The sequence below is a fragment of the Panthera onca genome, chromosome D3 (assembly GCF_046562875.1).
Source record: "Panthera onca isolate mPanOnc1 chromosome D3, mPanOnc1 haplotype 2, whole genome shotgun sequence".
Classification (NCBI taxonomy): Eukaryota; Metazoa; Chordata; class Mammalia; order Carnivora; family Felidae; genus Panthera; species Panthera onca.
The window spans coordinates 43,128,807-43,154,793 of NC_138350.1; the positions used below are offsets into that span (position 1 = coordinate 43,128,807).

General features: G+C 34.2%; 1 protein-coding gene across 4 annotated transcripts in view; it reads right to left on the reverse strand.

Annotated features, from left to right (window-relative positions):
* Positions 1-25,987, reverse strand: part of ROCK1 (Rho associated coiled-coil containing protein kinase 1) — a 162,384-nt gene that overhangs the window by 102,020 nt on the left and 34,377 nt on the right. For 3 of the 4 annotated variants that reach the window (XM_060613398.3, XM_060613397.2, XM_060613396.2), the window contains exons 2-3: positions 20,097-20,178; positions 329-429 (exon numbers count right to left, since the gene is read on the reverse strand). In XM_060613398.3, the coding sequence (XP_060469381.1) occupies positions 329-429; positions 20,097-20,178 (183 nt within the window). The remainder of the gene's footprint in view (positions 1-328; positions 430-20,096; positions 20,179-25,987) is intronic. The other variant, XM_060613399.2, reaches the window with a different exon arrangement.

Here is a 25,987-nt window from a genome sequence, read left to right on the forward strand (position 1 = left end):
CATATTATCTGCTGTACTTGACTCTAGGCTTTTTCACATCTTTGGCAAGACTATCTAAAATAATTTAAAGCAACAATTTTATAAAAAAAACAATACCATCCCAAATAATATATGTTAAACACACAAATGGATTTTTTAATTTTAAAGTTATCGTTTTGTTTTGTTTTTAAAGTAGGTTTCACATCCAACACAGAGCCCAGCATGGAGCCCAGCACGGAGTCCAACTGGGATGAGACCTGAGCTGGGATCAAGAGTTGGATGCTCAACCGACTGAGCCACCCAGGCGTCCCTAAAGTTATTGGTTTTTAATCTCATTAAAATAACCTACCAATTGAACTTCTCCAAATGCACCTCTACCAATCACCTTCACTACTTCATAATCTTCAGCTTTCATTCGTAAATCTCTAATTTTATTTATTGTGTCTTTATCTGTATGAAAAGAAAAGTTTATAATTTTAAATCATTGAAGCATTACAGGCAAGTTCTTGAAAAACAAAAAAATTCATTGAGAACTATTTTATAGTAAAATGTAAGCTTATAAAAGAGCAATGTTCAATGTATTAAGAACTGTTTTAAATAAATTCTGAAATGACTTCATTCTATTAAAATATTTTCATTAAAATCTAACTTGAGAAATGTTTCAGAAAATAAATATACTACTAATACACACTAAGGAAAATTAGTTAAGTACACAACAAATTTGAATTGAGGGATCACAAGTAAATACTTTAGATTAATGAAATAAAATTTTCTTTTTATCAAGTAAGTTTTGATGATCCAAGAAGATGTAAATAAGACATCCGAGAAAAACATGCAAAAAAAAAAAAAAATCACTTATATCAATACATTTCTCTATTTGAATTCTCTATTTGAATTTAGTTTTTAACTTAAAACACAGTGGGAATCTCTGCAATTATTTATATAAACCTGTCATGCTACAAACTACAATAATTTACAAATCCCCACTGGATAGATATTCTAATTCCTAATTTGGTCATAGATTAAAATAGGTCTATTTTAATCCACATGGGTCAACACTGGCATGAGATTACATGGAAAAGCTTCACATTTCAACGTGTACAAATACAGAACAGCTATTAAACTGAAGTTCTAGTTATTAATAAAAACTCCATATGATATTCTCATCTTTCTTTTTAAATGCACATTTAAACTCAAGTGTTTGTGCACATTATGACCAATAAACACATGCAACAGAAACCAAATTTTTACACAGGGATAACATAAGTACATTTAATTTTAGGTTACATATCTACTGCAGGATGCATCAGAAAGATACAGGCAGTAATCAAATATACTGCACAACTATTTATGTCTACCGTACAGGCTCTTTAGAATCACTGTAGATATAGAAGGATGACTTTAAAACGTATTTCCTCCTCTTAAGGAGTCCAACCTCTAGCAAATGAAACAGAAATAAACAATGGAAAAAAAGTACAAACAACAACAAAAAAGCTGTAAGGAGGATAAGCAGTTTGTAGAGCACTAAGAAAGATGCCTAACCCCAACCTGCCTGGGAGGGAGGTGGCTAGAAAGGGCTTTCTGGAGATAACACCTGAAACAAGCCTAAAATGAAGCAATGCAAATAGCCAGGTGGGGAGAAGAAAAGAAAGAATACTATAGGCAGATGGGTAATATAAGCAAAGGCACAGAGGAACTACACAGAAGAAAGTTCTGTGTTGCTTAAGTTTGTGACAAGGGTTCAAAGGAGGTGCTGTAGAACCCCAAACTGCTTAAGGAGCTTGAACTTTACCTGTAGACCAGTAGCTATAAAACTTTAATCATCAAAAATCCTTCTCACAATAAAATTTAAAGCAACTCAATATGTAAAATAGATAAAAGAAAGTGCCCTGCTTCAGGAGGGTAGTGGTGTGGTGGTGGGGATATCAGAGAGGGGCTGGAGCCTCATCTACTTTGAATTCTTCCATAATGCAGTCCCTGAGAGTCCTGTGGGATCTGTTGGGAGCGGAGAAACATCGTGAAAGGAAATAAGGCAGATAAACACAGTTAAATTTACATTTCAGCTAACCCACTCTGGGAAATATGTAAAAAGATGAACTGGATAAGGACAATACTGGAAGTTAATAGAATTTTAAGAGTACTGTAATGCTCCAGATGAGAGTTAAGAGAATTCTGAACCAGGATGTGTTATATAATAGGCTGTGGAGTTGAGAAAGGATCCCTAGCTCTGGTTATATGAGGTTTAGAGCAATAAAAAGGCTACAAAGTCTGTTGCTGGAGCTCAGAAAATATATCTGCTGCAAATTTATGTGGGAATGATGATCTTGCTTCCTGTTTTAATTTCTGACAGCACAGGAAGTATATAAAGCAGCTTGATTCGTGATTCAAATGACTTTATTAATTTACATATGGCATAATAAGCGCGGTTTTGCCTGTTAATTTTAGGTTGTATTCATTAAGAAACATTACCAAGTCTGGGACAAAAACTAACTTCCAAAATTAATCAGTGTTTAATGAAAACTCAGTGACAATTGAACATGGCTCTTCTCACTTAGAAAAACCTTCATCTTGTCTTTGTCTTAGATAGCTCATACTACCATACAAAATACCATAGACTGGGTGCTTTAAACAACATTCATTTATTTTCTCACAGTTCTAAAGGCTGGAAGTCCAAGATCAGGGGACCAACGTGTAATTTCTGGTGAGGCCTCTCTTCTTGGTTTGTTGGCAGCTGCCATTTCTCTGTGTGTTCACTTGATCTCAAGTATGAGACAAGGTTAAGGACACCAACCTATCTTATCAGAGCCCCACCCTAATGGCCTCATTTAACCTTAATTGCCTCCTTATCGGCCCTATCTCCAAATACAGCCATTGGGGTTTAAGGCTTTGACAAAATAAATGGCAGAGGGGGTGGGGGGAATGGGACTACACAAAATTTAGTCTGTAACAATCTTTTTTAAAAAATCACAACTAAACATCACCACTGCTAAGCAATCAACTTGCTTTATACTAAGATAAATTGGATGTTCAGTTCCAATTTCTAACAAAAATTTACAGAATTGATGATGTAAGTCCACAAGAAAGAATGATGTACCACTTACACTGTGGTAAAATAACATATGATAGATTCAGATATTTTCCACAATGTACCTGCTGATGTATAATAAAATAAATAAATATAGGCCTCAACCACCTTGCTGTTTGCACAAGCTTTGTCAATTTGTCCAACTAAGCCTTTTTCTGTACCATACGTAATTTTAACTACTATCACTTGTAACACACCTTAGCAGACTCCATTTCAAACTGTACCTGTTATTTTCTCATCTTTCTTTAAAAATATTCTTGCCTATACTTGTTCCATGCAGACTACACAGAGAAGATAATTCTTTAGTTACTCCAAACTCAGCGCTGACTCCTAAAATAAACACGAATCAAGGAAAATCACTCAAAATTGTTCGTCTTATTTTTTGACTATTGATGTTGCTCTCAATGACCTCAATTCTTTGAGCAAGTGTTCTTGCCAAAAAGCTAATAGTCTTAAGGAAATTTTTCTCTATATACAATATTTTTATTTTTTATTTTTTTTTGCTGCTGCAAACACTCACCATTGGTGAACAGCTTTCCCTGTTTGGCTAACAAGCCACTCATAGACTAATAATGTAAGGTCACAGCCTCATTCCTTTTTTTTTTGTGAATAAAATTCTGTAATTAGATATTCCATTTCAAATTTTCTTTTTTTTTTCTATTTTTGCTTTCCTGTGATTTGGGAATATTACAATGAGGGCTGACTCTGGTAATGTCAATATATATAATTTCAGCACAGCTACAGTATCACTGCATAATAAACAATGCTTTGCCATTTAACTTCACAAAATAATCCACACTTGACTATGCCTCAAAATGGTAACATTCAAAGTTCACTTTTCTCTTTTTTTTTTTTTTTTAATTTTTTTAACGTTTATTCATTTCTGAGAGACAGAGCATGAGCGGGGAAGGGGCAAAGAGAGGGAGACACAGAATCCAAAGCAGGCTCCAGGCTCTGAGCTGTCAGCACAGAGCCTGATGCGGGGCTCGAACTCACGAACTGCGATACCATGACCTGAGCCGAAGTCGGATGCTCAACCGACTGAGCCACCCAGGCGCCCCACACTTTTCTCTTTTTTGACACAATGGGGTATGCACTGGTAAAAAAAAATAAAATAAAATGCTGTCATATGGTGATACACATGAAACTCTGTTCAGCTGTAATTGTATCACTGTGATTTAGCTGAGTAGCCATGTGAAGCAATAACAATGTCCTGTAGGAATTCTGTCTGGACTACTCAATTCAGACACCGTAGCACAAAAACAGTCACAGATAATACAAAAAAGAATGAATGTGGCTATGTCCCAATAAAACTTTATTTTATGGGCACTGAAATCTGAATTTCATACAATTTGTACATGTCATATTTTCCTTCTTTTGAACTCTTATCAATCATTTAAAAAATATAAAAAATATTCTTAGCTCATGGGGCATACAAAAACAGGTGGTGGGCCAGATTTTTCCTGTGAGCTATAGTCTGCCAACCAGTGCTCGAATAGAAACCCAGCTCCCCACTAAGAACACTGCTTCCCTTGCAGCTCTCAAGTGGTGACCTTTATCCTCCCCCACACATGTCTTATACCCGTGGCCCTGAAGATGGAACAGAAGAACTGCTATCTCTACATCTCCTACCCTAAATCTGCCAGCTTTGATTTTCATGTTATATGTTAGGTTATATCTCTCACTACCTCTCATTACTGATGTAAGCTACCTCTCTTGGGTCATCAATCTCATTGCTAGACAATTTTAGTTCCTGGTTTACTGACCTCTCCAACATTCACCGGTTTTAATTCCTAAGATTTTAATATTTCCATAAATGACACTTCTAATAACCTGGCCTCTCAATATCTTTAAACTTCTCTCCTTTACTATGTATATATATACATACACATATACATACACTATATATAGACAGCTTCTCTTTCTTATCACCCCAAATTACATTACATGGTCAATTATTACAATCACTCACTTGCATACATCTTTAATGCCTTCTTGGCTCTCTTCTGCTTCATTGTCTTTAGTTTGTCAAAATCATAATCCTAGTTAAATCCAATTCTCCAACTAACTCTTGTTAGTACCCACGCAGTTAAGTAAGTCTGGATGAATACATAAAATCATATTGACTGATCCCACTTTAAATTCATAATCACAAACATAAAGCTGGCCCCTAATTCTGCTTGGCATTCACACTTCACTAGTCTGTTCACTCTCCCATTCTGCTAGAGACCATATTTTACATTTTCCTCCCTCTTCTCAAACCTCACACAGCTCTCCCACTGATCCTCATTCATAGCTAAGACCTTTTTGGCTACCACTCTGAAGCAAATGAAACCATCAAGAAAACTGCCACAGATTTGTCACCACACACACACCTATATATTTAAATGTCAGCATGGGCACTCATATATTTGGTCACCTTTACTACAGGAGAATACTGCTATTTTATACCAATCTCTTCACCAGTGATGTCACACTCTTTTTCACTAGTTCAAGGACATTGCTTCAGCAATACTACCCTTTTTCTCTTGAATCATTAAGTTTCCGCATTCCTAACCAGATCCTATGGTTAGATCATGCTTTCATTCTCATCTTAAATCTCTTCATCCCATTTCTCTCACCAGCTACTGTCCCATTATTCAACTCCACTACAGCAAATACCCTCAAATGTTGTCTCTCCTCTCAGTTTCTAAATCTTTCTTCATATTTGCTCTTAAATCCACTCTAGGTGGGCTATGGCCATTACCTTTCTATCAAAGCTGCACGTCAAAGTCACAGACTACCAACATGTTGTTAAATCCAATGACAAATTCTCAGTCCTCATCCTGACGTAACAGCAGCTTTTGACAGTTTGGTCCATCTCTGCTGGTTTACTTTTTTTACTCGACTTCCACATTCTTCCAATAACACTACGGATGTTTTTTCAAACTCAATGGCTACATCTCAGTTGCCTTTGCTGGCTCTTCCTCCTCTCCCAGAGTTCTTAACACTGAGCATTTCAAGGCCCAGTCTTTCATAGTGTTTTCTTCTCTATATTTATTTCTTTGGGGAGCTTTAAAAGCCATCTACATGTCAACAAATTTTTATTGATTTGATTGGTAGTCCAGATGTCTCTCTTAAGCTTCAGATTTATATATTCAAATTGCTTACAAAACATATCTACTTGGGTAACACACCTCTCAAATTTAATTTGCATGAAACTTGAAGAGATGTTTTGATCCCAAACCTCTACTTGTGATCTTCCTATTTCCACTGATAGTTCAATTTTGCTAAAGCCTAGATAGCGCATTCTTGACTCCTTTTTTTCCTTACGTACCACATCCTATCATTCAGAAAAATATGCTAGCTCTACCTTTGAAACATTATCTCCAACTTTTCACTCTCTATACTGCTTGCTAACATGCTGGACTAAGCCACTATCATCTCTTCCTTGGATTACTATAATTGCTTCTTAACTGATTTCCCTGTGTCTCTCCTTGCCTCTCCATAGTTTATTCTTAACCCTGGGTGATATTCTTAAAAACACAAGTCAGAGCATGTCACTCCTCTGCTCAAAACTCTCTAATGTCTTGCCATCTCAGTCAGAGCAAAAGTCAAAGATCTTACAAGACTCTACATGACCCAGCCTCCCTATTTCCTTACTTCTCTGACATTATCCTACTATTCTCTTACTTGCTCAATCCTCTCCAGCCACAATGGCTTCTTCCTTGCTGCTTCTCAAACATGTCAGGTATATTCCTCTCTTAAAGCCTTCACACTGGCTATTCCTCTGTATACCATGCCCTTCCCTCAAACATCTGCTTGGTTAGTTCTCTAAAGTACTTCAATGATTTTCTCAAATGTCATTTTTTAGTGAGTACCACTCTAGTTACCTTATCTAAAACTGCAAAAGTCTCAAAACTTCCAATCCTTCTTACAGTGTTCTATTTTTTCCTATAATAAATATCAACTTCTTTGTTCTTTACTGAATTTATTTCATATAAAATTATAAGTTTGGTAAGCCCACATTAATTCTAAGACCAATAAATAGGATTATGTAACCATTAGACCCTTTTACCAATATCTGATTGTCTACTGTGCTGAGTCAAGCGATGCTGGCAGAAAGCTAAGATTCAGAGAAGTGAAATATTGCTCCACAGCACAGTAAGCAAAAAATGAAATAGGCAAATTGAGTCACAAATACACACCATAAATCTTGACAGGCCACTAACTAGCTTATCCGTCTCTAAATAATCACAAGTTGCCAAAAGAGACAGAAAGTTTTATAATTTATAGTTTCAGGGTTCCAACAATTCAAAAAGATTTCAATCTTATACAGTCTTCAATCTAACTTTCTAGCAATCAAATGGATGATTTTTCTTAAGGATCTTTAAAAAAAAAAAAAAAAGACCACGCTTCATATCCAGTGAATTCTACCAGAAATTTGCCCTAAGGAAATTAGATATAATGTGGAACCAAGATTTTTACAATGTTTTTTAAAATGTAAATATTAGGGGCACTGGGTGGCTCAGTCGGTTAAGCATCCGACTTCAGCTCAGGTCACGATCTCACAGTTCGTGAGTTCGAGCCCCACGTCAGGCTCTGGGCTGATGGCTCAGAGCCTGGAGCCTGCTTCGGATTCTGTGTCTCGAGCCTCTCTCTCTGCCCCTCCCCCATTCATGCTCTGTCTCTCTCTGTCTCAAAAATAAATAAACATTAAAAAAAATTTTTTTTTAATAAAAAATAAAAAAATGTAAATATTAAATAATTTTACATACATATAATGGAGTATCAGATGACATTTAAAATTGTGTTGTTAAAAGAATAATCATATAGAACAATAGTCAACATACAATGTTGAGCAAAGAAACAATAAACAACTGCGCAAATATATAAACACAAATATATAATCGGTATGTGTAAACAGAAAAGACCAGAAGGAACTACACCAAAACAAAAATTATAGTCACTTTTGAGTGCAGCGTGATTTCAGAGTATTTTATTACTCACATATTTCAAGTTTTCTATAATTACTATTGCTTTCTACTGAGAAAAAGACATATTTGCCTAGTCTAGGATCCAAGATTATAAACTGCACCATAATTTTATGTACTGCTACAGACTAAAGACACATCCCAATTGCTAAATAAGTTTTTTTTAATGTCAGGACGGGGGCACCTGGGTGGCTCAATTGGTTAAGTGTCCGACTTTGGCTCCAGGTCATGATCTTGCAGATCATGAGTTCGAGCCCTGTATCTAGCTCTCTGCTGACAGTGTCGAGCCTGGAGCCTGCGTTGGATTCAGTGTCTCCCTCTCTCTCTGCCCCTCCCCCTCATGCGCGCGCGTGCGCGCTCTCTCTCAAAAATAAATAAACATAAAAAAATAAATAAAATGTCAGGATGAAATATGGTAATAAAAGCTATGCATAATACACTGACCAAAGTACTGCTACTCTTTGCCTAAAGAAACCAGTATACCTTTATACTTTTGAAGTAGTCAAACAAAGCATTTCTAAAAGGCTCTAAAATTACATAAAACTTATCTATAAAATCTACAATGTAATATTCAATTCTATAAAAATCTGATCATTTCAATGCAAAAATTATTTTATGCCCAAATCTTTGAACAAAATTCAAACTCCAGGAAGATGTGCCGTGTTTTGCCAGTGTACACACCCACAAGCACACACATACAGAGTAATACAGTTTAGAGAAATAGATGGGGAAGGAAGATAAACCCAAACTCCTTAACACAGTATAAAATGGCTTTTAGACCTTGTCACTGTCTGATTCTCCAGTCTTTTATTTCTACTTCCCCCAGTATGCTCTACCAATGTCCAGTCACTTGCAATTTCCCACATTACCATACTGTTTCACATCTCCATACATTTGCAGATATTGATCATCAGCCTGAAGTGACCTGTCCTACTTTATCTGACCAAGTTACTATCAAATAATATCTAATTCTGTATGTATCTCCTCTTCAGCCACTGCTGATCCTCTCAAGCAGATGGAATAACTCCCTCTCCTCTGAGACACAACTACTACTTGATTATTTCATCTATCAATCTGGACTGAAATCGCTTATATAGCTATGTTTTTTCTAGTATATAGTACATATAGTACATTCCCATTTCCTTAAGGATAGAGACACTTCATTCATGGATACGTCCCTGATGTACATATATGCTCAATGATACTGAAACATTAAAAACATTTAATGATATAAATGGAGACAATCAACTACATGCAGCTTTTACCTACTCAGGAACAAAAGAAAAGTCACACATATTTACTCCAAAATAATAAACGTATATATTTTAAAAATCAATCTTGTATTTCTCATAGAATTACCATATGACCCAGCAATTCCACTTCTAGGTATCTACCCCAGAGAAATGAAAACACAAGTCTACAAATACTTGTTCACAGTCATAGCAGGATTATTCATGGTAGCCAGAAAGTAGAAACAATACAAATGGTCATCAACAGATAAACAGATACACAAAATGTGGTAGGTATATTTACTCAATGGAATATTATTTGGCAGTTAAAAAGAATACATGCTACAACATAGATAATACATCGAATAAATCATGCTAAGTCCAAAAAATGTCACAAAAGACCACATATAATTCCATCTATAGGTAATGTTTATTACCTATAGGAAACTAAATAGACATAAAATAGATTAGTCCTTGCTTAGGGCTGGGGAAATTAGGGAAAAATGTAGAGTGACTGCTAATGTGTATGGGGTTTATGAGGTTATGAACTGTTCTTAAAGTGACTAGTAATGGCTACACAACTAAAAATACACACAAAACAATGAATTGTACACTTTAAATGAATGAATTTTACAGAATATAAATTATATCTCAATAAAGCTATTTAATGAATCAATCTTGGGTTTGGCAATGATTTTTATGCACAACACCAAAAGCACAATCCATAACAGAAATAATTGATAAATTAGACTTTCAAAATAAAAAACTTCTGTGTGAGGGGCGCCTGGGTGGCGCAGTCGGTTGAGCGTCCGACTTCAGCCAGGTCACGATCTCGCGGTCTGTGAGTTCGAGCCCCGCGTCAGGCTCTGGGCTGATGGCTCAGAGCCTGGAGCCTGTTTCCGATTCTGTGTCTCCCTCTCTCTCTGCCCCTCCCCCGTTCATGCTCTGTCTCTCTCTGTCCCAAAAATAAATAAAAAACGTTGAAAAAAAAATTAAAAAAAAAAAAAAAAAAAAAAAAACTTCTGTGTGAAAGACTACATACAACCTTTTGAGTCTGGAGGTGGAGCTTATTGATCACCCTGACCATAAGTATGGGCAGAACAAGTAACCAGATTGCAAACGACAGGTTTTGGAAAGGGAAAATAGTAACTTTCCAGCCTGACAGACACTATTTTAAACCAAGTGATAAAAGTTAACATTACCAGTGATAAATCATGATCGTATCACAGAACCAGAACCCCAGTCTAACATCAGACAAACACAAATTGACTACAAAATACCTGATCAGTAATCTTCAAAACTGTCATTAAAAAAGGTTATAAAAAATAAGTAAAGACTGGGGTGCCTGGGTGGCTCAGTCAGTTAAGCATCCAACTTCGGCTCAGGTTATGATCTTGCGGCTCATGAGTTCAAGCACCAGGTCAGGGTCTGTGCTGACAGCTCAGAGCCTGGAGCCTGCTTCAGATTCTGTGTTTCCCTCTCTCTCTGCCCCTCCACCACTCATGCTCGCTCTCTCTCTCTCTCTCTCTCAAAAATAAACATTAAAAAAAATTTTTTTAAATAAGCAAAGACTGAGAAACTATCACAGACTAGAGGAGACTAAGAAGAAATGAAAACTAAATACAATGTAGTACTCTAGATTGGATTCTGGAATCAAGAGCTTAGTGGAAAAACTGGTATTTAAGTATTTAACTAATTAACAGTAATACACCAATTTTAATTTGTTATTTTTGCCAATGAGCCATGGTTACAGAAGATACTAACGTTAGGGTAAGGACATACAGGAATTTCTATTTTTGCAACTCTTCCATAAGTTTATTATAACATAATTTATTTTAAAAATAAATAAAGAGGATACTTAACATTTCTTTTTAAAAAATCTAATTTAGTGGTATTTTATTTGTAATAGCTTCAAACAAGCTTTTGTAATATACTAGGTCACACTGCATAGTTTATTCAATTTTATGGCTATTTTTAAATTTCCAACTTTTATACCACCTTCTGGTATAAAACTGCATTTGGCACTAAGTATCAAAATGCAAACTGGATATAACTTTTGACTCAGCAATTCCTGGACTCACTCCAAAGAAAGGAGCAGCAAGTACACATCAAACTGTATGTAAGAACTTTCATCACAGCCTTATTTATAATAGTGAAAAACCGGAAGGACCCTAAGTGTCCACCATTACAGAAACAGTTTTTTTAAATTAAGATATATTCATTAAATGGAATACACATATTCATTTTTAAAAATGTATTATCTATATTTATTGACATAGAAAGGTATTTTGCAACTTACTTTTCATGGAAAGTATCACACTGTGGATAGCTGAAAGATTTCACCCATTGATTTATGTTTGTGTTCTAACTTTTTGACCTAACAACAACACAGATTTGCTATGATGAACATTCCTGTACACTTATAGAGCTGTTTTTGCAGGATATATTTAAGTAAAAGATTAGGTTATGCTCATGAACATTATTAGTTTTAAAATACACTGTCCAACTGCCCTTCAAAATGACTGCACAATTTTCACTCTCACTTAGCAGTCACCAATCCTAGGTATTATTCTTTCTTATTTTTCTCATTCAGATGTGGGGGGTAGGGGAGCCTATTTCTTATTTTAACCCATATTTGTTGAAATACTAATGGATTTGTTCAACTGTTAACTACTCAGTTGTCATTTACAGATTTTCTCCTTTATACTACATATTCAGTTACTGTGTCCATTTAAAAAAATTTTTTTTCTTATTGATTAGAAGGATCTCTTCCTATATTAGAAATATAATTCTATTAAATACATTATAATTCTTTCAGTTTATTAGTGTTCTTTAAATATTTCTTTCCTTACATAGTTTTGATAAGGCAAAAATCTGTCAATGTTTCCTTTACAGTTGCTAGTCCTCAAATCTTGCTTTTAAAAAAAGACATCCCCCCCCCCCAAAAAAAAGACATTCCCTACTTGAAGACTATAAATATAATACATTTAAATTCATCTAGTACCTTATGTCTTTACATTTGAAACTGAAATTCATTTTCTCTTCATATGGATATCGAATATAAATTACTGAACAATCTACCTTTTTCCCAATGACACTAAGTGTCATGTTAAGTTTACTTCAAATTTTCATATAATTAAAAAGTATGCTTCTGGACTCTCTTTTGGTTCATTTCCTTCAAAAATTACTATTTTTCTTATATTTCAGTATACAGTTGAAGAATTAATCCCAATATATTAGGACTACAATCCTGTTCCCATCTCCCCAAAACAGAGATACATTCACCATTCACGTGCTAGAGTTACCAAAATATGTAAGCCATTTACAGACCTAATACACAGACACACACACAGACACACACACACACACACACAGACACACACACACACACACACACACACACACACTCTCAAACTTGTCAAAACCTTAGTACATTTCAATGCTTTCTGGCTGAAATATGTCCCACATTAATGCATGCTCATTTTTATACCTTCATACTTAGCAGTGGAGTTTTTAAATGCCACTACCAAATGGTAGTTTTACATTTTTATCAGAAGAACCTGAAAATGGAATTGTATGCTAATCACAACACATGATCAATATTATGTATTTATATCTTCTTCTTCTCACATTTATCCTTCTTAAATGTAGAATAGCATATATAGGTAGTACATAAATTGTTTTTATCATTGTTGCTCCTTAGAATTCCCCAAAAAGTATACATCTCTAACTACATCAAACTTTGTATTCAAAGTAGATAAAACGGTCTTTAATTTTACTATAGATAATGTAATACTCATCTTCAATATTACAGTGCATGATTTTACAAATATAATGAGATACTCTTAGGAGAAACTAACCACCAACATTAAAGTAAGGGGTTTTCTACAAGTCATAAAAATGTGGGATGCTTTGTTTGAATTATTATTATAAGAGAAATATATAAGAGAAAAAGTTTTCCTTTTTCTATTGAGCAGTATGTACCTTTTGTGTAATTCTACAAGCAGCTAAGGCAAACAGAGTCAAGTTGTTTTTACTTCTTTAGATGAACAATGGATTCACTGACAATATCAGCATAATATGCTGAACTGAAAATAATTTATTTCTCCTTCATGTTTTTTAATACAAGATAACTGCTTACTGATTCTGATCACCAGGCAATGAATAGCTAATTTAAAGGTAACAGTAACATTTGGTTACCATAATAATCATTTAAGAAGCAGAAAGGTTTCATGATTTTACAAATCTTAAAAGCATGGAAAAAAAAGCATTTTATGTTTTAAAACATGCCAGAGTAAAGACATATTAAAACTTCAAGACAGTGGAAGGAGGAACAAACTTTCTAACGATCATTTATGCTTGTTTGCGTATAAACAAATACCTAATGTTTAATCTCATTTTTGGAAGGAAAAGAGAAAACAGAAGTTAAACTCCATTTTATGAAACATTAAAATATTGTATGATTGGTTATGAAATATAATTACTTGGAAAAATAAAAACTTAAGATACAACCCTTTTACAATGATAAATGTAAATTATCCTTTGATATAATGACTTAATATAATGATACATACAATGATTTACACCTTACAATAACAGAAACTTCTGAAAGAAATTTATTTTCTACATCTCAACCAAAATTATTTTGTTCTTGTCATATGTGGCTTGTTTGTTGATCTTTCTGTATGCTTGTTTTTGATTTGATGATTTTATGTGGGTGGCTTTCTTTTTAGAAATCACTATTCTGAGAAAGTTTAACAAGGACTAAATACGTATATCAATTCTAGGCTAGTGTTCCCATCTGGAAGAGGAAGACATGAGCCCCAAGGCTTAGGGTGTAACTTAACATCTTATTTTGAACAAAAGATCAAAAGCAAATAGGGCAAAGTATTAACTACTAATTTATTCATAATCATGGACATGTAGATATGTATTGTATTATTATCAATTCATTTGAAATATGTGGTAATAAAAAACAATTTAAAAAGACAATGATCATATCCAAACTCTACTAACAAAAGGATACTTTCTAGATCATCTCTAACAAGCCAGCATTTAAGCTCTAATACATTAACAAATATTTAATGAGTAACTAACATTCAGTCAGGTTTTGCTATACAAATATAAATGCTCCAGGTTTCATGACACTTCCAATCTACTGATGAGGGAAGGAGAAGAGGAATGGATACGAATCAAATAATCACAAAAATAAATATAACCTAACTGTGATAAGTGCACAAGATGCCATGAAAGCACATGCCTAGCAGCAGTATATCTGACCTAGCACAAGGGGCTAGGAAACTAAAGTGAAGCCTAATTTGAAATTTAAAGGATGACTCTTAAGTTGGATGGGGTTAGAAGGAATTTTAGAAGAAGGGCAACACTGAAAAGTACTGTGGAGATGATATCTAGGTATCTTCTAAAAAGTAAATGTAAGCTGTATGGTGGAGGTGTAAGGAAACAAGGAGTAGCAGTACAGATAAGAATGTAACTTGGGGGTGTCTGGGTGTCTCAGTCGGTTAAGCCTCCAACTTTGGCTCAGGTCATGATCTCACAGTTTGTGAGTTTGAGCCCGGTGCAGGCTCTGTGCTGACAGCTCAGAGCCTGGCGCCTGCTTCAGATTCTGTGTCTCCCTCTCTCTCTGCCCATCCCCTGCTTGTTCTCTGCCTCTTTCTCTCTCAAAAAATAAACATTAAAAAAATTTTTTTTTAATGTAACTTGAAAGGTTATATAGCAAACTGTATGAAAGGCTGGGAGTGAGATTTGACTTAAGCAATTTGCAGTCACAACTGAGGGAAGGAAAAGAGCATGCAATTGGCATCTAGAAGGTAGAGGCCAGGGATACTGACTGGTAAACATACAATGCAAAGGGAAGCCCCTCCTGCCAACAGTGTTATCTGACCCAAAATGTCAACAGTGCCACTTTAGAAACACTGGTCTAAAATGAACTGAATGCTTTTTGTTTCACAATCTCTATCACATCCCAAATGCTAACCAAATCAGGCTTTTTGGTCACAACTAAACTCAGAATAGCAATTACTCCCATTATTTTGTCAATAAATAAATTATTGGCAAAGCAAATAAAAATGTTACAACTGTTCTGTATGCTTTTTTTTTTAATTTTTTTTTTCAACGTTTTTTATTTATTTTTGGGACAGAGAGAGACAGAGCATGAACGGGGGAGGGGCAGAGAGAGAGGGAGACACAGAATCGGAAACAGGCTCCAGGCTCCGAGCCATCAGCCCAGAGCCTGACGCGGGGCTCGAACTCACGACCGCGAGATCGTAACCTGGCTGAAGTCGGACACTTAACCGACTGCGCCACCCAGGCGCCCCTGTTCTGTATGCTTTTATAAGTAGACACAGCTGCTATGCCATCAATCCTAGAGTTAATATGTCACTTATGTAATCTACATTAGAAAAGCTATAGTATGTTACCATTAAGTATCATTTCTAGGGTTTTTTTGTTTGTTTTTATCCAAACAAATGCTATCATATTTTTACTCTCAGGTTCATGGAATTTCTCACACACTGCTCTTCCCTCCTCTATTATCTTTTTTTAGACTGTTAGATTTGTTTAATAAGTTTGCTTTTCTACTAACATAATCATCAATCTTATACCCCAAATCTCAGTGGCATTCATAATGGTTTACAAATATAGAGTCATAATCACTGTTCCCAAATTTTCTCTTTCTCCTCCTCCCAATGCACTCCCCTAAACATGTTTCTTCTAAAATGTGACTAACTCCCACCATTTTATTTGGATCTCTAACCCTGACTTAAAATTCACCTTAAAATATTTATTAGTTATGTGAGGATGATAAACATTTTCTTTGTAGTCCTTATCATTCAGGTATCATACACCAGAGTCCAGAAAAGCAAATCTTTATATTTAACGAATTATTCAGTTAAATGGTCAGATTGTTTCCCTTTTAGTCTGTAAACATTCTTCAATACAAAGGGATGAAAATTAACAGCTTGTAATATAATTAGGCCTGAAGTTTAAAATATTTCAAACTGCTATACTTTAAAGTTGTTACACTCTAGTAAGACTTTAGCTGAATTACTGAAGAGAATGATTTTATCCCATATTCCAGGTATATTTTTAGATCACTATATATGATAACTATCAATAAAAACCAATTTAAACATTCACCTTTAGTAAAAAATTTTGATGTACTCAATAACAAAAGCTATAAATATCCATATAATTGCAGAATGTAAAATGTGATCATCCCCTGAAGATCTATTACTCTGTGTGAAATACAACTTGAATTAAAGGGGGATGTTATGTCATACAGACAGAATGATACAGTGTACCCTTTTGTGCCTGGCCTTTTCCACTTACCACAATGCTCTTGAGATTTACTGACGTTGTTGCACATATCAGAATTTACTTAATTTAATTTAGTTTACTCCTGTTTACTACTGAGTATTCCATTATATGGATATACCACTATTTGTTTACCCATTTACCAACTGATGGGCATTTGAGCAGCTTCCAGTTTACAGCAATTTTGAATAAAGCATTAAACCTTAAACATTCTTATAGAAGTCTCTGTGTGTACATTTGGTTTCATTTCTCTTGGATAAATACCCAGAAGTGGGATTCCTGGGTCATAAGGTAAATGCATGTATAATTTTATAAGAAAAATGCCAACTGTTTTCCAGAGTGCCTTACCATTTTACAAACCACCCAGCAACATGCCAGAGTTCAATTTCTCCACATTTTCACATATTCTTGATATTGTCAGCCTTTAAAATTTTAGTTATTCTTATAGATGTGTTATGGTATCTCACTGTGGCCGTAATTTGGAACTGCCCAATGACTAAACAATGTTGCATACTGGCCAACTGTATGTCTTCTCTGGAGAAACGTCTATTCAATTGACTTGCCTATTTTTAAATTGGGTTGTCTTTTTATTGTTTCTTTAGTTGCTTAAACTTTAGGTATTATATCTAAGAAACTGACTAATCCAAGACCATGAAGATTTATGCCAATGTTTTCCTTTATAGAGAGTTTCATAGTTTGGTTCTTACGTTCTGAATGACTTTTGTATATGGTGTGAGTTAACAGTCCAACTTCATTCTTTTAACTATAGATAACTAGTTGTCTGAGCACCATTTTGTTGAAAGACCATTCTTTCCCTTTTCACAGGTTTTGCAACTATTTTCTCCTAGTCTATGGCTCTTATTTTCATCTTCCTAGCAATGTCTTCTGAAGAGAAAAAGTTTGAATTTTGATGAAGTCTCATCTATCTTCTTTTAAAAGTAGTCTGTGCTATTTGGGTCCCATCTAAAAAATTATTGCCTAACCAGTCACAAATATTTTCTGTGTTTTCTTCCAGAAGTGCTATTTTAGCTTTTAAATCTAGGTCTATGAAAAATTTTGAGTTAATTTTTACATATGGTGTGAAGTAAGGCTTGCATTTGAATTACCTTGTCGAAAATAAATTGATGGTTATGTATTTCTGAAGTCTCTATTTTGTTCTATTTATTTTATGTATTTATTCTTTCATTAATATATACTGTCTTGATCTTGAAATCTTGTAGTATTAGTTCTCCAACTTGGCTCTTACTTTCCAACATTGCTTTGGCTATTCCAGATCCTTCACATTTTCATATGAATTTTAGAATTGCTGGTCACTTTAGAGAAAAAAAAGGCTTCTCAGGTTCTGAGAATAAAGGATTCTATTTATCAGTTAATATGAGGACTCTTAACATATTATTATTGAATTGTCCAATCCATGAACACTGAATATACATTCTTTTTTTTTTTTTTTTTGGTCTTCTGTAATTTCTCAGTAATATGTAGTTTTCAGTATACAAGTCTGGTACATATTTTGTCAAATTTATCCTTAAATTAGCCATGTTTTTGCTTCTTTTATAAACAATGTTATATTTGTTATGTCAATTTCAAATCGGTTATTGCTAATATAAAGAAATAGAATTGCTTTTTGCATATTAATCTTCTAATTTGCAACTTTGTTGAACTTAATTAGTTCTTGTAGGTTTTTTGGTAGACTCTTGAGATTTTTATGTATACAAAAAAGCATGTTGTCTGAATTTTTACTTCTTCCTTTTTAATCTATATGATTTGTTTTTATTTTACCTTACTGTACTGTCTAGAACTTCCAGGACAATGTTGAATGGAAGTGGTAAGAGCAGACAGACTTGCCTCTTCATGATCTTAGGAGGAAAGCATTTGGTCATACACAACTAAATACAATCTAACTGTAGGTTTTTTTGTGGATTCTTTTTATCAGGGTAAGGAAGTTTCCTTAGTTTTCAGAGAGATATTTTTAAATCATGAATGGATACTTAATTTTATCAAATGCATTTTCTGCATTTCCTGAATGATATTATGGATTTTCTTTTTCAATACATTACTATGGTAAATTACACTAATTGATTTTTGAATCTTAAATTTTACAGTGCAATCCTGGTATACACCCTTCTTTATCACAATTTTTACATAATGCTAGATCCAATTTGCTAACATTTTGTTATGTTACTCTGTACTTTTCTCCAATTTAAAAACTAAACTATTTAAGTTTATCAGTTAAAAATTTACTTTAGGCTTTATACTTTCACTTTATTTTACTTATTTCTACTGTGGCTTATGATATTTCTATTTATAAAAATATGTAATATAAAGGCATATTTACTATTATAAAAGTAATAATATTGTATAGTAAAATGAGTAATAGCTTAAGAAAGCATGCGTTCCAATCTTTGCTAGCCTATTTTACAAAATCATACAGCACCCCCCCCCCTTGTACTAATAAGCATTTATTCTATGCCTCCCATCAAATAAGAAATGGTCAAGATTCTCCACTTTTTTAGTTTTTTTTGCTCTATTTTTGAGTACATTAGGTTGATAAGCAAATGTAACAGTAATAAAATGGTCCTGTAACTTCAGTAAGATGTGAGAAATTAAGAAAACTTATACTTAAAAAGTTCCCAATTCAGACTCTGGCACCAATTACAAAATTAAATCAGACTGAATATTTTTATAAAAAAGAAACTTAAAAAAATTAAATTGATTAAACTGATTTAAAAAAATTAAAATTCTGAGGCAAGATTTCAAAGTGTAAAAACGATATAGAAATAGAACGAAGTAAAAAGATTTTACTACTTAGAAAAATAAAATTTTCTAACAAAACATATATAACTAAAATTAAATTTTAACATATTTTAAAACCAGCCTAACCCAAATGTATCACTATGTACAGAAAAGAAATAAAGAAATGGAGTGGGAATATTATATATCCAAATCTTATTGTCATTTTTTAAGATTAAAGTTTAAAACTATCTTAATAAATTCTTTAATCAAGTTTTAATTGATTAAATCTAATATCAAAATCCAAAAAAGTTTTTAGAAAAAAAAATCTGTAAAACCTAATATATAAGCCACCTTCCATGGAGAAAATTCTCATTATCTCATTGGTAGGAGAGCTTTTCATATGCAATCTGTTCTTACCTGCAGATATTGAAACAGCTAATAATTTACAAAAGAAAAATAAAGAATAAATATAACACTATTGAAATTCAATATGCATGTATGTATATGATTATTTTAACTTACTTATTTTAGTCATTTACTTTTCGTTCCCTTTTCTGCAAAATATTTTATAAAATATTATAAAATATTCTCCTGTTAGGCATTCATATTAATAAACTAATAAAGTTTCTTTCTTATTTCCTATTATGTAGGAATTACTGATGAAATAACCAAAGAGTACACAGAAGAAAAAAAAATATTGGCCTGAATTATCTAATTATTTCATTATATAGAGTCTGTCATTAACCTCCACAAAAAATTACTTACATCTGCTTAAAAAGTTGTCAATATTTTTGTTTTTTCTTAAGGCAGGAAAATCCAAATCATATACCAAAGCATCCAATCCATCCTAAACAAATAAACAAACAAACAGTTAGTTTTTGGATCATACTATGAACACTTTCCTTTTTTATGAGTAAAGAATAACACACAACACAAACATTTTGTTTGTCCTCTCATACATCTTGCATTCAACACCTTTTACAAGATTACATGGGAAGAAGAAAAAAATTGTTTTTATTTATTTCACATATAGATTTTTTACCTTCTAACTCTCCCAGTCTGAGAAGCAGCAAAATCACTATAAACTCACTACATAAGACTTCAACTCATGCCCTTTCCCTTTGAAATTGAAATTCCATTTCCGGGGCGCCTGGGTGGCTCAGTCGGTTAAGCGGCCGACTTCGGCTCAGGTCATGATCTCGAGGTCCGTGAGTTCAAGCCCCACATCAGACTCTGTGCTGAGCAGCTCAGAGCCTGGAGCCTGCTTCAGATTCTGTGTCTCCCTCTCTCTGACCCTCCCCCGTTCATGCTCTGTCTCTGTCTCAAAAATAAATAAACGTTAAAAAAAAAATTTAAAGAAAAAGAAATTCCATTTCCCGTGAAATTGTACTTTCACTCCCCCTCCTACATTTATCTTTATTTGAGATACTCATCAAAAACAAATGGTGTACATTTGTGACTATAAATATTTGACAAGATAGTAACTAAACAGTGGCTGTTTGGTATAAAATAAATTCTGCATTTAGATAAATTTTTAATTATAAAAATATATTGCATTTTCATAAGAGTTCTCTTTCTGTGAAGCACTTTATAGGACAACCATTAGTAAAGGACAAACAAGGGCTTTTACTTTTAGGTGGATTTTTAAATATTATCTCAGCAAGTGCAGAGCAGTGTGAAGGTGTACCAATCAATGCTCAAGTGGGAACACATCTATTCGGGTTATATCCATCTTGTGGCAGGAGCAGGAGGAATATTCAGATAATCCCAAGTAATCTTCATTTTATTTAGCTGGGGAAATTTAGCGGAGCCCAAGAATAAAAACAAAAGCAACAAGGGAAGACACACCTTCTGCAGACCCTGTACAGTCATGTTCATAAAAGGTTGAAGGAAAAATTAAAGCCAGAGGATATGCAGACTTTATACTTTGTGTTAAGCCACAGGTGTGATCACTCAGCTATTTTAGAACACAAGTACTTAAAATATTTCCTTAAGAAACCAGAAAGCAGAGTCAAATTTACACACACTTTAAAATATATCATTGCATAAGTTGGAAACTGAACATGGAAAAAACAGGTAATAATACCAATGCTGTTGATTGCTTAAAAAGACCAATCCATTTGATACTGGCTTTTCAAAATATACAGGTTTGTGCAGATCTGAAGAAAAAGCTCCTCCACTAATGCAAATTCATCTATCTTCAAGATACATTTCTTCCTAATGGCTAACAGACACATAAAAAGATGCTCAACATCACTCAGCATCAGGGAAATACAAATCAAAATGACAATGAGATACCACCTCACACCTCTCAGAATGGCTAAAATTAACAACTCAGGAAACAACAGATGTTGGTGAGAATGTGGTGAAAGGGGAACACTTTTGCACTGCTGGTGGGAATGCAAACTGATGCAGCCACTCTGGAGAACAGGTTCCTCAAAAAATTAAAAACAGACCTACCCTATGACCCAGCAATTGCACTACTATGTATTTATCCCAAGAATACAAAAATGCTGATTTGAGAGGGCATATGCCCTGTATCTTCAAATAAACTGTTTATAGCAGTGCCATTAACAATAGACAAATTATGGAAAGAGCCCAAATGTCCATTGACTGATGAATTAAGAAGACGTGTGTGTGTGTGTGTGTGTGTGTGTGTGTGTGTGTGTGTGTGTGTATATAATGGAATATTACTCGGTGACCAAAAAGAATGAAATCTTGCCATTTGCAAAAACATGGATAGAGCTAGAATGTATTATGATAAGCAGCATCAGAGAAAGACAAATATGATTTCACTCATATGTGGTATTTAAGAAACAAAACAGATGAACATAGGGGAAGGGAAGGAAAAAGAAGATTGAAAAAAAAAAAAAAAAAAAAAACCCGAGCAAACCATAAGAAACTCTTAAATACACATAACAAATTGAGTGTTGCTGGAGGGGAGGTGAGTGGGGGATGGGCTAAATGAGTATGGGCATTAAGAAGGGTACTTGTTGGGATGAGCACTGGGTGTTACATGTAAGTGATGAATCACTAATTTTACTCCTGAAACCATTATTACACTACATGTTAACTAACTTGGGTTTAAATTAAAAAAAAAAAAAAAAAGAAAAGAAAACTATGGGTGTCAAAAAAAAAAAAATACATATCCTAGACTCTTCTAAGCAATTTGAATATTTCTGGTAATTCTTTTTACAGAAAAAAAAAACAAAAAAAAAAAAACAACCAGAACCTTTATATGGAAACATGATTTTTAGAAAGGCCAGCTGATGCTTGGTCTAATCTAAACTGAAAAGCCAAACCAATAAGTATGTGAATTCACTATTTTCTAGGAAAAGACAAATATGAATTTTAAAAAAAGACTTTTGGGGCGCCTGGGTGGTGCAGTCGGTTAAGCGTCCGACTTCAGCCAGGTCACGATCTTGCGGTCCGTGAGTTCGAGCCCCGCGTCAGGCTCTGGGCTGATGGCTCGGAGCCTGGAGCCTGTTTCCGATTCTGTGTCTCCCTCTCTCTCTGCCCCTCCCCCGTTCATGCTCTGTCTCTCTCTGTCCCAAAAATAAATAAAAAACGTTGAAAAAAAAATTAAAAAAAAAAAAAAAAAAAAGACTTTTAAGTTAAGGCAGAAACCACAGTTAATATCTTGTTTTCTCCCACAGCACCTTGCAGAATGACCTGAACAAGTAGGCATAAAATGTACATTTAAGCCAGTGATTTTTATGCTAAACAGCAAAGGTATTACATTATTCAAGAAATACTTTTCTCAGATTAGATACTAAATGTCAGTGCATCGGGTTACTCCCCAAAATTAATCTATAGAGTAGTCCAAGTACTCCTGACTACACAATAAAAATTTTAGGCAATATTTTAGTACCTTAAAGTTGTCTGGAAAATGCCTGTACGTATAAAGCAATAATCTCAACATATTTTATAATAACTATTATTTTAATAGTTTATAGTAAACAACTACTTCCAAAGATACTTGCCAATTTTAAAAGATTCAGAACTAAATTATAATAGCTTAAATTGTTTTTTACTATCACATGAAACATTAAAAAATGTGGGAAATGTACATTAAATTTTACTCATATGCTCTCTTTGGTAAATATATTAAAGCAACTGCTTCCAATCTTATTCCATGTAAGTTTTTTGTTGTTGTTGTTGTTTTGGGGTTTTTGTTTTTTTGGTCTTTTTACTAAATGTTAGGCACAAAAAAATCTCAAAAATTGCCTTGTTGAACCACTTCATCTTATAGCCAGGACAAATAGCAATCAGAAATATTGACTTGTCCAATACTAGCTAGCAACCTGTATCAGAATCAAAATGTTAACTCCTAGTTAACTAGTTATAAATATAACATGACCATGATAAAAATATGATTGAAAAAATCCTGAATATCTCAAAAATGAAATTAGGAATTGAGAATATGTATATTTAAACTCAAGCTGTATTGTTAAAAAATTAACAGAAAACCACAAATCATTCTTCTAATTATAACTAGAAAGGTGTCTGGCTAGGACTCAAACTTGTTTTCTCTACTACTCTTTCTCCTACTCTTTCTTCTGCATGACCTTCACTAAACTACCTATAAAAACTGACAGTTCCCCTTGTCTTATTTTTTACTTCAATCTTCAAGCTAGATTTCAAGTGCTTTGAGTAAGCTAAGCCCCAGAACTAAGCATCACATTTTACTAATAACACAGTAGATAGTAAGACTATTGGTTCTCCTACCTCAACGATTATTTCCCCCTTCTACCTTCCTAATTTAACTTCAATTTTGTTCAAGCCACCCAACTTCCTCCACAAGACTATGAGCTCCCAGAAGTAGGGAGATCTTCCTCAGCATCAGGAGGATGGTTCTGATTAGTGTAATCTAAACCAAAATGGTGGCCCATTACTCTTGCCAATGTTCACTTTAAATACAGGAAGATGGTAATAAGCTGGCACATGAAACATGAGGGAAAGTCTTCAGAAGGATTCTGGGGGAAATTTCTTCTCTCTTGAAAGTGATACATGTAAGAAATATCTAGGGATGCCTGGGTGGCTCAGTCTGTGAAGTGTCCAACTTAAGCTCAGGTCGTAAGTTTGAGCCCTGCTCGAATGTGCTGACAGCTCAGAGCCTGGAACCTGTTTTGGATTCTGTGTCTCCCTCTCTCTCTGCCCCTCCTCCCCCATTTGTGCTCTGTCCCACTGTCTCTCAAAAATAAACATTAAAAAAATTTTTTTAAAAAGAAGTATCTTCCTTTCATGAGAAAATATCATGTCTGTATGTGACACCTCAAATAACAGCAGCCATCTTGCAGCCTCAAGGGAAGTTGGCAGAGGACAAAGCCAAACACAATGATAATGATAGAGCCAAAGAATGGAAGGAACCTGGGTCCCTGATGATGTTTGTTGAATCACTGAATTAACCTACTCTGGAGCCAGTCTACACATACCTGAGAGAATGAATTGTCTGACTCAGCGTGCATTGGATTTTCTATTTCTTATAACTTAAAGCATCCTCGCTGAAATACTTAATAGCAGGGGTTCAATAAATGTCACTGCACTGAAATACAATTAACCAATGCATGAGGTATAGGACTTCTTGCACTGAAAGGGCAAGAGAACTGCCCATTTAATAGGACAGGGGAAAGATGGGGCTGACAAAAGTGTCACTCTTTGGTAAATGTTTGTATAACTGAACAGAACTATGCAGATGAAGGATTTTTGAGTCATGCTTCATAATAAAATGAATTCCAGATGGGTCAAAAGAATTCAAATAAATCAAAAGCATTTTGAAGAAAAAAAACCAGTATATTTGCATGCTACCGTTGGGAGGACAAGTCACATAAACTTTCTGAGCCTGTTTTCTCCTCTGTAAAATGAGAACAGTAACTACCTACAACTCATAATGGATTTGTGAGAATTAACTAAGTATGTAAAGTGTCCCTTAAGAGTCCTACTTCCCTCTCTTTGCTTTATTTCCCTGACATTTGAAAGTTCTACATATTAGCCTCACTACTGCTAGAAGTGACATAAAGAGAAAAACAGACATTTTAGTCATGTGGTCATAAAACCCTAAGAGTAAATCTTAGGTCACTGTGCTATAAACCCTTCTCCAACATCGTAATCCTGCCTCTTTTTTTTTTTTTTTTTTAACATTGGATATCTCACTTTTGCTTGGCCACAGAATTTGATCATACTTTTGTTTATGGAAAATCAGCTGTCTCCACTAATTATATGGTGAGTAGGTGTTTGGACCTAAACCCTACACTTTTAATTTTATAGTAATTTGAGATGGTATATGGCTTTTCAGGATTGTCCATAAGCAAAATTTATATGCCTTTTATCAGAAAAATAAAATGAATAAGAAGGTATTCTAGCATAATCTAAAGCATATACAAAACAGACGCTAAGAGGAATCAAGACACTGTGGTGGAGGAGAGGTATGCAGGCTTCCACTTTAAAGCAATAGATAAATTACACAAGGAATGAATGTCTATCTCCAACCATAAATCGGGGCAAGGAATTCTGACTTTTATTCAACACTCTAAAGTTCTGTAAATGACAAGTAAGACTTCCCCACTTCCTACAGTCCATATTCTAGTATCAGAACTCGACCTTAACAGAAATTAACATTCCCCCAAGTACAAAAACAATTTACAAGACATAACAGC